This window comes from Copadichromis virginalis, linkage group LG19 (genome assembly GCF_057382275.1).
Source record: "Copadichromis virginalis isolate Kocher_CV1m ecotype Utaka linkage group LG19, C_Virginalis_male_GT1.1, whole genome shotgun sequence".
Taxonomy (NCBI): Eukaryota; Metazoa; Chordata; class Actinopteri; order Cichliformes; family Cichlidae; genus Copadichromis; species Copadichromis virginalis.
The window spans coordinates 28,983,626-28,997,906 of record NC_140636.1 but is presented as its reverse complement, the minus strand read 5'-3'; the positions used below and the strand labels follow the sequence as shown (position 1 = coordinate 28,997,906).

The 14,281-nt window shown below is 37.1% G+C and overlaps 1 protein-coding gene across 1 annotated transcript in view; it reads left to right on the top strand.

Annotated features, from left to right (window-relative positions):
* The window catches only part of LOC146686379 (uncharacterized protein C14orf132-like), a 30,012-nt gene extending 16,662 nt beyond the window's left edge, over positions 1 to 13,350 (top strand). The window contains exon 2 of the mRNA XM_085442221.1: positions 10,674 to 13,350. Coding sequence (XP_085298347.1) covers positions 10,674 to 10,910 — 237 coding nt within the window. The 3' untranslated portion in view covers positions 10,911 to 13,350. The remainder of the gene's footprint in view (positions 1 to 10,673) is intronic.
* The last annotated feature ends 931 nt before the right edge of the window (positions 13,351 to 14,281 follow it).

Genomic DNA, 14,281 nt, shown 5'->3' with positions numbered 1-14,281 from the left:
CAATTTAATGTTTTGTAAGCTGATGGATTTAGTTTAATCTCACATTATAAGTTTTCACACTACTGCTAATTACAAATGTGCGAGTAGCAGACACTGAGTAATTACCCCCAGATGTGAACATGCATTATTACAGATATTGTGTTTCAAATAAATGTGGCCTTTTTCTTTAGCTGTCCTACTTTTAATGCATTGTGAGTAGCAATAATGGGGGAAAAGAAAGGTATAAAGTCGAGGTCAGAGACAAAACCAGGAACGCTGATCATTTATAATATCTAAGAAGTATATTAAACTTTCTTCAGTCCTGCTGAATTTCCACTGACCTGACAGATTGATCGAGGCGTCAAGTGAGGATCACTTGGGCTACACTTGTTCTATTGAGTTATAAGATTTATTAAAAAATGCTGCTGGGCTGCTGAGACAGGGAAAATCAATGAAAGCAGAGGTGTAAATCTGACCAGTAGGAACCAAAGGGGTTTAACACTACCGTGCTGGTGAAGAAACCTTTTAAAAACCCTTAAGATTTATGGTATGACTACCTCAATCTGCTACAGTTTACTAAGGAATATGCTAAATTCAAAGTTTTTTCTTGGTGCCTACAGCCCTATAGAGAAGAGTGGTCAGAGTGGTATATTTATTTACTTCCCTGATTAGTACTGTAATTCAGTTGCATCTGTAGAGAGCTAATGTTACCAAAGCCCAAAGTCAATATAGTTCTGCAAAGCACGCCTCCAGAATCTGCAACTTTTTGTTGTCAGATAAGGAAACAAAAAATATTCTGAAATTGAAATGTAATGTAATACTCAATGTATTCAATGTAGTACATTTTAATACTGCCTAAAGGTTTCTTTCTATGAGATCTGTGCTGGCTCTTTGCAGGCTATTTGTCTGCAATCTGGTGCTTTCACGAACTCACGAATCTCTTCATTGCTGACTTTAACAATAATACATCTGCCTGCTTGAGAGTGTTGTAACCAGGTCAGTGTAGATGTTGCAAAGCTGTTTTTACCATAGAAATAATTCTGTCATCCCACCCTCTATATGTCTACTGTGGTCTTTCGGGGATTTGGAAGTGGCTGAGCTATCAGTGCTTTCCTTCTGCTAAAGAAAGTAAAAGATTGTTCATTTGGTAACTTCAAAGGTTTTCTTCAGATGTTATATCTGCTTCATTTGTTGTGAAACAACATGGAAAAATGCTTCAACTGGCCATGAAATTACTCATTAGTCATTAGGCCTCTGAAAATGGGGTAATATGCATAAAATAACTTTAATTACTAGAGTTAACATTTATTATTTGATTTCAAATCCACAGAGGTGGTGTACAGAGAGAAAATGACAAAAATTTGGTCTGTTTCCAACAAAGTTTGGACCTACATAAAAAGAACTTCTTCATTTTTAGGGGTTCAGTAGATTTAAGCTATAAATCTGAAATACATCAACAAGAATGAGAGTCCACAGCTGTGTTATGAGCTCTGAGAGAGAGTATTTAGGCACAGCAGTGTTTCAGATAAACGCTAACATCAGCATGCCAATATGCTAACAATTACATTGCTAACAAGCTGATTTTTAGTAGGGCTGTGTCCAGAATCACTCAGTCTGCTGTGTCTATCCAACAAATGATGTACCTATATATACATTTTGATGTTGTGCAGATATTGTAGCCTGTCATCATCACTGGTACTGTGGGATTCTGAGTGTAAAATTTGTTCTCTCAGTAGACTCTTTACTGCTGCCCATATTCATTGCTAATGAAAGCAGCAGGGTGGCGATGTGAGAAACCTGCCAGCCTTTTAGAGCAAGTCACATCTGTGCGCAGTTACATTTAGTATCTGTTGCTGGATGATCTCACTGTTCCACCTGTTTCACTTCTCTGAGAAGAGCACTGATTAGACAGGATTAGATTTAAGTGTAGTAATACATGTCTTATGCATATGTACAGTTTTAGGTCATCTCACCACAAAGGTGGTTTCACTGTAACTTAATGATTAGGCATGCTTTCAGCAACTATTTTGGGGTGTGGTTGATTGACATCCTTATGTCTTTGCACATGGGTGAACCAGCAATAAATAATTCTGAAGAAATAAATGTCACTTTCAATAAAAGTCATATTTTAGTAACTAAAATAACTGTTTGAAATCATGACATTCTGATAAATATTTAGTTATACTCCTTCAAATAAACAGTTTATTAAAAATGTATTATAGGAGGTTTGGGCTTTGGACATCAATTTTGGACATTGTAAAAATAAATAAATAAAAACACCCTTCAGTAGAAAAAAAAAGATCTTTCTGCCTTTTGATGGTGTGTGATATTCTCCGTGGACATGTTTAACTAAATCATGATTTCAAAGCAGAAGAGCGTTTGTCTTCAAGCAACAAAATAACTTAATTGTGAAAATGTTGAAACCAAAGCCAAGATGGCTGTGACGACTGAGAAAATCAACAACTTTGTGTTTTCATTGATTGTGCTTGACTTTGCAAGCACAAAGTCAATTCTGAACGCAGCAGGGATCCACTTCTGTGCCTGTTTGTTCTCTAAAGTACTCTGTTGGGTCTGTGTTTCCACAAACCCCGCTAATTCTAGAGACTTATTCATCATGAAGAAAACAAGACAGTCGATCGATCCATTACTTGCGCAAGGGAGGCCTCGTCTGTGTCCAGCACGACAATGACCCCCAATGGTGGCCTCCTCTCGCTGCCTTTTATTGACAATCTTCAAACAATAGTTTACAAAGCACCTCCCCTTGCAACCCCCCTTTGGTTACATAGACAAGGCACTGTGTGTGTGTGTGTGTGTGTGTGTGTGTGTGTGTGTGTGTGTGTGTGTGTGTGTGTTACCTCCTGCTGACCAAAGGGTCATAAACCCAGGAAGTTTACATCAAAAGAAACAGATCTTTCAGATAGGATGTATCTACAATAAAACCTCCCCCAGCACAGAGTGGCTGGAAAGGTGGTCAGAATCAAAGGAATGGCTTTGATCCTACTGCTTAAACTAAGACTGTACAAATTTAAGAAACACAATGGCAACATTCAACAATTAGACTTAACATACTCCTTGTTTTTTTGTTTTTTTTCTTCAAGAGTGCAAGTATTGAGTGTGATTTCAGTCTAGTGTCACTACACCGGTCAACAGTTTTTCAGAAAAATTTCGGCTTCTGAGATAAAATGTGCTGCTTCTTATTGACTTTTATGTGATGAAAAAGAACTGGCTATCTTTTAAAAGACTGTATAGTTTTTATGTACTTTTATTTTTTATTTATTTATTTTTAAATGTATTTACTTTATGGACCCATGTCCACTTTTTTAGATGCATTTTATTCATCATAAACTGTCTGTCCATATATATATATATAGTAATTTTTCATCTTGTTTCATTAAATAAGAATAAAAATATAATAAAACAAATAAAAATGATAAAGAAGGACTGAATGTAAAACATATTACTACTATTATTATTATTAAGTGTGGCAGGACTCTGTTCACAGCCCTGTACTGAATTTATTTAGAGCCCCAGCCTGGTGGGCCAAGTCAAAATGTTCTGTCTAGGTGTGACTTCATTATTTACTCACAGTATTATTACATCTTTTTGGATGTCTCCAGAACCAAACTTTTTTATTATTTAACAATGTAGGACACCAATGCAAGAAATATAAGGATTATATTTCACCTGTGCAAGTTCTTTATGCCTTTTCAGCATCACATTGTGAAGAAAATAAACAAATATATTATTTGTGGGATATTTCAGTCTACCTTTACTTTGCACATGCTGCGTCCACACCTACGTGGGGGATTTTTGAAATGCGGCTTTTTCTATGCTTTTGGGCCTCACTGAAAACAAAATGTTTAAAAACTCCTGCCAGGCTGGAGATTTTCGAAAACTCAGTTTTTGCGTTTACATGTGGACGAGGAAAATAGAGATTCAGTCACACGTCAAAGGTGTGCGCCTTTTTTTGACGTCACGCTGTGCGCCACGTTATTATTTACGTGAGATGAATTTGTTTATGCTTTTCCTCCCAGGCTTCTAGACTTCTGATTGGCCAACATTTCTAGACGGTTAGGATCATATTGCCACCTGTTGCTTTGGCATTCTCTTAACAGCATTTGACTTTGTTTGTTGCGTTTACATGTGGACGAAAAACTGCACGTGTGGATGGGATTTTTTTTTTTTTTTTTTCAAAACAGAAATGGAAAAATACCCATGTACGTGTGGATGTAGCCACAGATTTGCTGCAAATTGTAAGGTCAAATTTAAGGTCACAGGAGAGGTCAAAAGGTCAAATAGGAAAAAAAAGTGTATTCGGATTTCATAGTTGATGCAATTCCAAATCGTAAGAGCCCAATTTCAACAAAATTATATTAATTAAAAAAAAACTTTTTACCAACATTTCAGCTATTTTGGCTAAAATTCAGGTATTAAATAATGTTTTAGTCATTTTTACTGCAATGTAAAGCATCGTGTTCAATTCAAGTGACTCAAAATTTGGGATAAATAAACATCAGTACAGGAGGGGCACTGTTGCTTCATTGCAAGAAGGTCCTGGGTACCCCAGCCTCCCCCACAGTTCATAGACATGTTTTTTAATTAGTGCTTCTGAATTGTCCGTTAGCATGATTGGTTGCACTAATATTAGATTGACAAGCTGTCCAGGGTATATACTGCCCCCTGCTTTGTGACAACTGGGAAAGGCTTCAGCCCCCCGTATTCCTGTATTGGATAAGTGGAAGTAAATGGTAGGGTGAAAGGAAAAGTTTGACTACATTTATTTCCACTTGACCAGTGGATTAATGCTGAGAACCACCTAGTTCTATCTGATTTTGTTTTAATGGTCATGCGTGAGTGCTTTTGTGGTTAGGTATATGTGTTGGTTTCTCCACTCTTCAGAGACATTTGTTTGGGCTTTTCTTATCTGGAATAAAAACCATTTCAGTTCAACACTTACTGGTGGTTTATCCCCCAGGAGGCAATTACAGTCCATTCTATTTCACAATTACTGTGATCATCCATGTAGGAGGACAGCTCTAGGAACAGCTGGGACGAATAAATCAAAGCTGTGAGAGCTGAGCAGGTGGAATTGTACATTTTCACTGTATCATCTGCTGTAGATTGTAGTTTTGCTGCATGGTGTGTTGCACAGGTGTAGCCATCACTCAAAGCCAAGAAGGTGTGAAATATGCAAGTTGGGCAATTTCTCCGCTGTTATTGGAGTGAAGTTGTGTCCCAACTTTTTACTGTTTTAGTTTGTGTGTGTGTTGATTTCATTTAATATATAAAAAAAAAAAAAAAAAAAAAAAAAACAGATTCAATTGGTTAAAGATGAACAGTAAGTTGCATTTTTACAGTTTTTTTTTCTCAAATTTATTTTTTTTTATATGCTTGTTCATTTGGTTTGTTATCCACACTCCTGTACTGATATATGTATATACGTGCAAATGTGTGTGAGTATTTTTTTCCTGAGGTGCCTGCAACAAACCCATTTGAGTGGCGTAAACTAATTCCATGCCACTCCAAGGATGGAAAGTTACACTTGAAAAATTTAGTGACTGCATGTCTTTTCCAAAACAAGGTCGTGTTGGCTTTGAATAATCCAGACCCCACTCTCAATAGCTTTAATTTTAACCACTTCATTTTCTCTCTTCTTCTATTCCATAGCTTCTGAATCCTAGCCCTTCGTGTTCAAATAAAGGATAAACATCTGCACAACATTACACAAAATACTACACTATCATATGTATTATCTGCACAGCTGGTCCTTTGAATTGAAGGAAAGAAGCTATTTGCACTTTTCGATAGCTACTGGAAATTGGGAAAGCGTGTAAATGTATCCAGGAGGCACAGATGTCAGGCAAATGTATTTGTTTAGCTGACTCAAGGAAGTGAATCATCGGAAAGTCAAGTTCCCTACTCCATGAATTTGATACATGCATGTATGAAAATGTAGCCATATGAAATTATATTTTGTGGTCTCTCATTTTCAGACCTCGTATTTGGCATTTTTGAAAACAGACATTATCACAGAGGGGGAAACAGAGAGTATGATTCTGGTAGGATAGCCATAAAGTATGCCATAAGCCATAACCTTAACAGGAATCTGTTTACTGAGGTCATAAATCAAGTGAGAAGTCAATTTCTAATAGACTTCTGTAAAATCGGGCTTTTTTTTTTTTGCATCAATTTTGCAAAAAGTAACGCATTATGTTACTTGTTTATTCCCAGGAGAAAGTAATTTGTTACACTACTTGTTATATTACTTTTGCATTACTCTACAACATTGGCCTGGGGTGCAATGTCACATAACTACCAATTAAAACCTAAACCTTAGGCTGTAGTCTTGCACACCAACATAAATCTCTATCCAAATGAGGACACACAGTATCTTTATTTTACTGTTCCATAGTTGGAAACCAGGGCAAAGAGTGCTTCATTGATTAGACTTTAAGGTAGAATGAAAATGAAAATAATATTCATAAGTGTGCATGGTAAAAAAATACAAGTTAGATTTTTTTTCATGTATCCAACCATCATGCAGATAACTGCCACACTTTTGAAATGCAAGTAATGATAGATTACAAAAAACACACTATCTGTAAAGTGATTATTGAATTTAGTAATGTTTTATAGCATTGCATTACAAAAAAAATGCAATGTGATATCAGCTGTGGTAGAAAGTAATATTACAAATTCCAAGTTTAAGGCATTTCCAAATCAACTTCATTTCTTAGACTAGGAGGACGAGGAGGTTTTTTTTTTTTTTTTTTTTTTAAAGCAACCATAACAAGTAGGTTGGAAAATCTTAACAGACAAATCTGATTACTTGCAAATAACAAACAGACAATCTCTCCTAATGACTGCATTTTACTCCAACAATGCTGAGTAAGGCGTTTAGTGGAAGAAGTTAGCTTTCCTAGTCCACTGCTTTTGTCAGCTACAAAAAAAGTACTGTGCATTAAACAATTGATTTATTAAACACGTGACCATTTACGATGGGATATATCAACCACAATGCTATGAACATACCCATCCGGTGGCTGATTTTATACAGTCATAATTGTATCAAGACAACGTCTTGTACCACAAGGCCTTCAAGAGTATAGAGAAAATATTACAGTAATTACACAAGTAATAACTTTTTTGAAAATCATCTTTTTTTTTTTTTTTTTTTTTTTTTTTTTACACTGTTTACTTTGTGGTTGAAACACAAATATCCACAAGTTACAAAACAACCAGAGAAATTAGACTCTTTTCACCTTTCCCAGTGGGATACTCTTGAGTGCTGAGGTCATTTGTAAGGTTTCAATTTGGTACCAAGATGGTCTGAAAGTGGCTGAATGTGGTTATTGAAGCCATTTAGCCACTTGTTCACTGTTATGTTGAGGAGATGAATGTTTCCAAATATCAGGAAACTTTAGTCAGTACTAGAGCTTTATCCTAGCAGTAATTCTTAGGGGACGGCCTCCATTTCCTGCCTAAATGTTCAAACGCTATGGGATGCATGTGACCTTGAAGGTTCTAATTTCCAGTGATCCATTAGTTTTTAACTGCTTGATGCTCTACTCTCATATGAATGAGCCACAGAGTAATTGTGGACTTGTAGTTATAGAAGCAGTCCCACTTATCATCTGAACAAGAGGGCCAAACCTAGGGGATCAAATATTTATATTAAGACGTATTACTGAACTAGTATTTCACACGCTTCCATTATCCACTTCACTTTATTAGTATGAATACCCACTGATCCAGACAGCTTGCTAATGAGTTACCAATAAATAAAACATAAAGGTAAAGAATGCAGACAGCGTGGCACACATCAGTTATTGTCTGATTGAACATTAAATTAGGCAAGATGGAGGTGGAGCTCTGAATGCAGGTTAAGGTTACAATTAAGGTAGTGTCTAGAGATTAGAGTGAAATAATCAAATCAGTCACTTTTTGAGGAGAAAGGTTGGAGTTGGCTTGTAAAGGTACAAGGTAAACAAATAAACCTGTGGGACAGTATTTGAAAGACAATCCACACAGATCACTGTGCATGCAAATGTCATTAATGTCAGTTGTGTTGCAATTGTAGGTTTGTTTTAGAGACATGGTTAGATATATAGTATGACATTTTTAGGTGCGGCCTTGTGTAGTGTGGCTCTGTGACAAAGTGGAGGAGCAGTTGCAATGCTCTCCATTTGTCCCATATGGGTTTACCTTTTTTTTTTGCACATTGTACACATTATTCTGTTTCTATGTATTTGCTATGATTTGCTATTTGTTAAGTAACATTGCTTCACTCACTATCCTGGGTTTGTTTGTGTAAGCGTTTTGTTGCCGGCAAATCAAACATTCTGCAAATTAAGACAAATACTAAGTTATGTTTCTTTATATTTTATTATGTTACTGATTAAGTCATTTGTTCATACTTACTTTGTTTGTCTTTTCAGTCTTCATAAGGGTCAGGTGTGGGGAAACGCCTGCCTGGCATTTCCTCATTTTAAAGTCCTGCTGATGTCACATATGACATCAGCAGGTCAAACCAAGTGGAGGGGTTTCTTTTTCCATAGAGATGCTTCCTTTTGTTTGTGTTAAGGTTTAAAGTGATTTGTTGAATGTTTTTCCTTTCGTTAATACTGCCATTTAGTTGTGTAAATGTGCATGTTAGAAGTGTGTAGAGGTTTTGTGTTTTTAGATAATCTGTGTAGAGTTTTAGATCCCTCAGTTGAGTGAGTGGTACTGGCTGGGCAATTGGAGGGAAATTGATGGCCCTATTTAAAGCCAGTCTCTACCAGATGCAGGAGAGAGGAGAGGTGAGCGGTGTTACCAGAGCCATGTTGTGTTGAGGTTTGTTAATTGAATTGTGGGAAGTTTTGTTAAGTTATACATTAAGTTCACTGTAAATTGCTCACCTCTGGAAACCTGAAATGTCTGCATAGTCTGCTTCTCTACCACCTTCCTTGACGTTCGTGCCTGACTACTTCACAGGCTCCCACTGATTCTGATTTGCATTACATGTTGTTCGTGCAAACTTTTAATATAAAAAGAAACGTTAAAATGGAAAAGGTTGATTTGAGATGCCACAGTGGGATGAGTCAGCACTTACAGTGACAGAATGGAGGGCAGAAAACACAGGTTGCTGGACCTCATGCATGCCTGTCTACCCCCATCATGCTCATGTGAACAGCAGGCGCTTTACAGGATGTGTCATGTCATTATTCACCACCAGGGGCCAATGAATGGAGAGCGGCAGAATGCTTTCTAAACAGTGTTTTCCCTTGTGCGAGGGAAAGACGAGGTGTGTGCGTGTGTGTGTGTGTGTGTGTGTGTTAACGTCTTTGTGCATTAGCCCGTGTTCGGGAGAGAGAGTGAAGGTAAGCAAATGAGCAAGAGAGAACATCTGTGTAAGCGAGCACTCAACATGCCTCCGAGGTATTTTTAGAATGGTTTTTTTTGTTTTGTTTTTTTGCTCTTTTTTCCCCAACATCCTCTGCAGAGTTAGTTCTCCAGTCAGACAATATAATGGTCTGTCATGCATTTCTCAATCATGCACGTTGCTAAAGCCAGAGCGTCAACATTTATAGGACTCGGACTCCTAAGCAATGAGTCATTTTCAGTTGTCATGTTTGAAATCTAATTTTCATATTTATCAAGCATACACACATGCTGTGTTTTAAAAACTTATCCAGCAGTATCTGAAACTAAAAGGACACTCCATGCCTGTTTAGGAAACTTAACCAATTACCTTACAATCTGGCATGCTGGGTTTGGAGGGAAAGGGCATATTTGTCTTGGAGGTTTGATGTGCTGCACTCAAAGTGGGGATTTATGTTTTGTCTATGTCAGATTATATTCTTTCATCAAAGACAAAGTCACTTAAAAACATTAATATTCAGTTGAATTAGATGAGAGACTACAGGCAATGCTGGGAGCTCGGTAATAAATTAAATAAATTTTTAACTTTCTGAAAAAGGTCTGAAGCGATAATGTCAGTGCAGTTAATACGAACTCTTTGGAAGAGGAGGCCCTAATGGGACATTTGTCTACCATCATTTTTCAGACAGATTTTGTGCAACTGCTAAAGGGAGACAGGGATAATTCATGGTCAATTCTGATTGGCTAATTTTCTTGACCTTCTAAGACATGTCGAAAGTTGTGAGGTTAGTGTGTTGGTGAATTTTTAATGACAGATTTTCAGGAACGTTAACAATAAAAATAATGATTGTTATGAAATCAAGTAATTTTCACACTGATTCCTATTGGTGAATTTATACCAAAATATTGTGTTTTACAGTAGAAACACAGGCAAAATAACTTTATTATTCAAAGCCAGTAATTGCACCTTTACATCAACATTTTTAGTTTTATTACAATTTATATTTACATTTTCACAAAAGGTTTCGTCCATACCTTGATATACTAAAAGCAACAGTTTATTCCTAAAAGCAAAAAAGATGATTGTTTATGTTGTCAAATAAACAACCAAAATCCGTCTGAAAAACTTATTTTTAAATGGTTTATGAATTTGTGACCTTTTTTATTCAATTTTAATTTGGGAGTTTAGATTTAGATTTCAGACTTCTTTTCTGCATGAAATGTAAGAATATACCTACAATCTTGTAATGTGAAAATAATTTTCTCTGCATCTCCCTTGAGTGCAAAACTTATTTTGTACTCTCTCCTCACTTTCCCTTCTCCCTTCCTAGATCCCTGTAATGACAGGAGCCTTCATGGACTCCTCGCCCAATGATGACTACAGCGGCGAGCACTCGCTCTTTAACTCCTCGGCCAGCGTCCATGCCGCTGCCTCAGCCGCCTCGGTACAAGGCCAGCAGGATGAGCCGCAGTCCATGTCCAGCGATGCCATCTGGCTCTGGATTGCCATCATCGCCACTATTGGAAACATTGTGGTAGTGGGCGTTGTCTATGCCTGCACTTTCTGATGAACACATGCTGACAAAGACAACCCGCACACTCACACATCCTGCTTTTTCTCAGTCTCCGGACCCCCGAAGGAGGCTTTGTAGACAATCTCTCGCTCTCTGTGTCTCTCGCTGTCTTTCTTTTTATCCCTCACACTTTTTGGCAGGGAAGGGGAGGGACAGACCTGAGGGTGTAAAAGTAGCGATACTTGACAGTGACATATACACTGCTATACTTCTTCGTTGAGGGGAAAGACTGAAATTTGGCAGCATTTATCAGCAACAAGCACTTTTGAATGCTACAGCTTGAGAACTTGAGAATAAGGTTATGTGCACAGCAACTCTTTAGTTAAAAACAGAAAGAAATCTTTGCTCTCAACCATTAATCAAAAGGATTTTTTTTTAGCTTAAGTTTGTTTTCGTGTTTCTGCTCATACGACACTCACTTATTATGTAGGAGGGAGGATGGAAATTAAATGGGGCTTAAGATTCAGGTTGAACTGGGCCATCTGAAACAACCACCAGATAGTTGCTAAGCAATTTAGGACAAAGCAGCTTAATTATGCCACTGAACAGAGATGGTGCTTGTTAAAATATTTAGAAAGTGTTAAAATATCTGCAAGATAAGCAGCACTGAGATTCTCCTATATGCTGATGAAACGGAACATATGGTTATAATGATCATTAGTGTATTTGGTGTCTTTCTAAGGTGAAAGAACAGGAAACTGCATTCATTAAAGACACTTAAATTGACTGTTACAGCAGTGGCATGTCAATTACACAAAAGTAATTTTTATAGACATCACCCCATGGAAGTGCATGTGCAGATGTCCAGCAGAGTCAGATCAAAACCAGCCAGTTCCCCAGTACACTCTCACAAGAGCTTGATGTATAGCACCTCTGAGAATAGAGGAGCTAACTGACCTGTGAATTCACAGCGAGTGAGTGGGCATGATTTATCTGCTTTTTGCATGCTCTATCCTGATAACTCTCCTTACCCAAAATAAACTGGGTATTTCCATTTGTGAGAATGCATCTGAACTTGACCATCTCATATTATCCTTTATGTGTGAGAAAGGCATCTGGTTAGTGCGCTGACCAGATTCTCATAATAGTGAGTTAGGAGTAATGACTTGTTGTCGTCATGCCCTTAATGTCAAATTCCTTCAGTAAAAGTGGCTATTACAAAATCTAATCATATTGTCATAGTCTGCTTCGATAGGACTAGATAGATGTGAACAAAATGTAATTAGAAGCACAAATCAAATTAAACACACACAGCTTTTTTCCCCTGCTCAACCTTTTCCATAGTTGCTTTTTCACCTGTAAGCGATGTATTTCATCACCCAGCAGCAGAAGGTGGAAGTTTCTGATATTACAGTTGTACTGTAAAAACAGTAAATGTATGTATCCCGAAATGATGTAACACTAAGCAGAACTGTGGTAAACCTTGTTATAAATATGTTCAGCTATGTATGAAATCTCATATATAGTTGTCCTTTAAAATTTTCACTACTGGAGGTCATTTGTTCTGTGTTAGTGTGGATGGTAGTGCCAGCTTTTCAGTGGCAAGTAGTTCTTGTCCTAAAGGGGTTACAGTAACTTTACCTTAAGACCCAAAGATACAAATTGGTTTTCACATGAAACATACCATACGATGCACTGCACTTACACTGAAAATGTAGCTAGTAGGCTTTGATCTGCTAATTGATGTTTGTGCTTTGGTTAAATGTCCCTTACAAGCTGCAATGGAAAATTATACAAATATGGGCCTACTAAAGTCGGCAAGTTGTTTTATCTGTCAACTGTTCTATTTTTTTAGTATGATAAACTGACTGTTTTCCATAAGCCTTGATTATACTCCTTTGTGGATATGAACACAGACAGCTGGAGACAGTACAGCCGAATAGTCATTCTTGTTATACTTATCTGAAGTTTGCCGCCTGGGGCGCGTGCGTAGTTGGTGTATTGTAATGTAAAGTCTCCAAATTAGTCTGTGTGGGTCACAAAACATGGCAGGCATGTGGATAGCCACATGAATCCTCAACCTCACTGTCTGCTGAAAAATTTGACATCATTTGGACCCAAGTGGACCCACGTTGAAAGTATAATCAAGGCCTTAGAGGGTTGATAGCTCTTTGCTCAGACAAGTAAGTCATGTTTTCCTGGGATTTAGACATTACCAGTATATAATCCAGTCTTGTAAACACCATAACTGTTCAAATGTTCATACACTAGAAAGAAAAAAACTGGCTTACTGTATGTATTGTACTATGTAAAGTAAAATTTAGACACTCAATTACTATAAGAGGACTTTTCAAGCCTGTTATTTTTAATAAAGTGTTGATGTAGAAATATTTAGAAATGTTGTAAACCACATACACAATGCTCCTTTTGTAAAGACATATGCTACTATTAAAATTTATGTACTAATGCAAAATTGGCTTTCTGTATTGACTTAAGAAGCACACACTTATATTTACTGAAATGTCACAAAGATGGATTAAAATGCAAAATATGTGGCTTTGTACGCCGATTGCAGAAACAAGAATTTGTTTCAGTTTCATCTTCAGCTGAATCACCTGGTTTTGTTCTCAGTGAAGCCAGTTCTCTGGCAGACATCAGTGCTGTTTGCTGCTTAGCCATCAGGTGAGATTGATTCTAAGCTCAAATCACGCCATCTGTCATTTTGACACAAGCACCACTTGTTTAAAAATTACCTGGATTTTGTTCTCTGCAGCACTTAGCTACTCTGACTCTCTGATCTCATACTTGTTTTGCTGAACAAACAGGAAGGCTGCAAAAAGCAAGCACTTTAAAAAACATGAATGGGTGTAGAAAGTGCATCTGTATCCTGCTAAATAAGTAACAGAGATATCAGTGTATTTTCAGCAAATCAATGCAACAACAGATAGATGAGAAACCTTTGACCTAGATGTATTTTGAGATGTACAGACATGGTTGCTATCATGAATAGTCATCAAACAAATAGACAAAACTAAAACAATGTGATTTTTTTGTTTGGTTTTTTTTATAGAGAAGAGTCACTTTAGCTCGATTAATAGTTAAGTGACTTAACTAATGTACAGTCATGTGGAAAAAGTACCTTTTTAGTTTAAAGGTTTTATGTATCAGGAATAAGATAAAAAATAAAAACATCTGGTCATCTCACCCTTCTGAAATTAGTAAAATTTAACCTCAGATGAGTGAAACATTAGCAAACTAAGCCTAAACGCAGCAGCGTGAGGGGAAAAGTAAGCACATCCCATGACCCAGCTTGTAGAATCACCTTTAGCAGCAATAACTTGAAGTAATTGTTTTCTGATTTTATCAGTGTCTCTATTTGATGTGGAGGAATTGTGGCCCACTCTTCTTTGTAACGTTGCTTCACT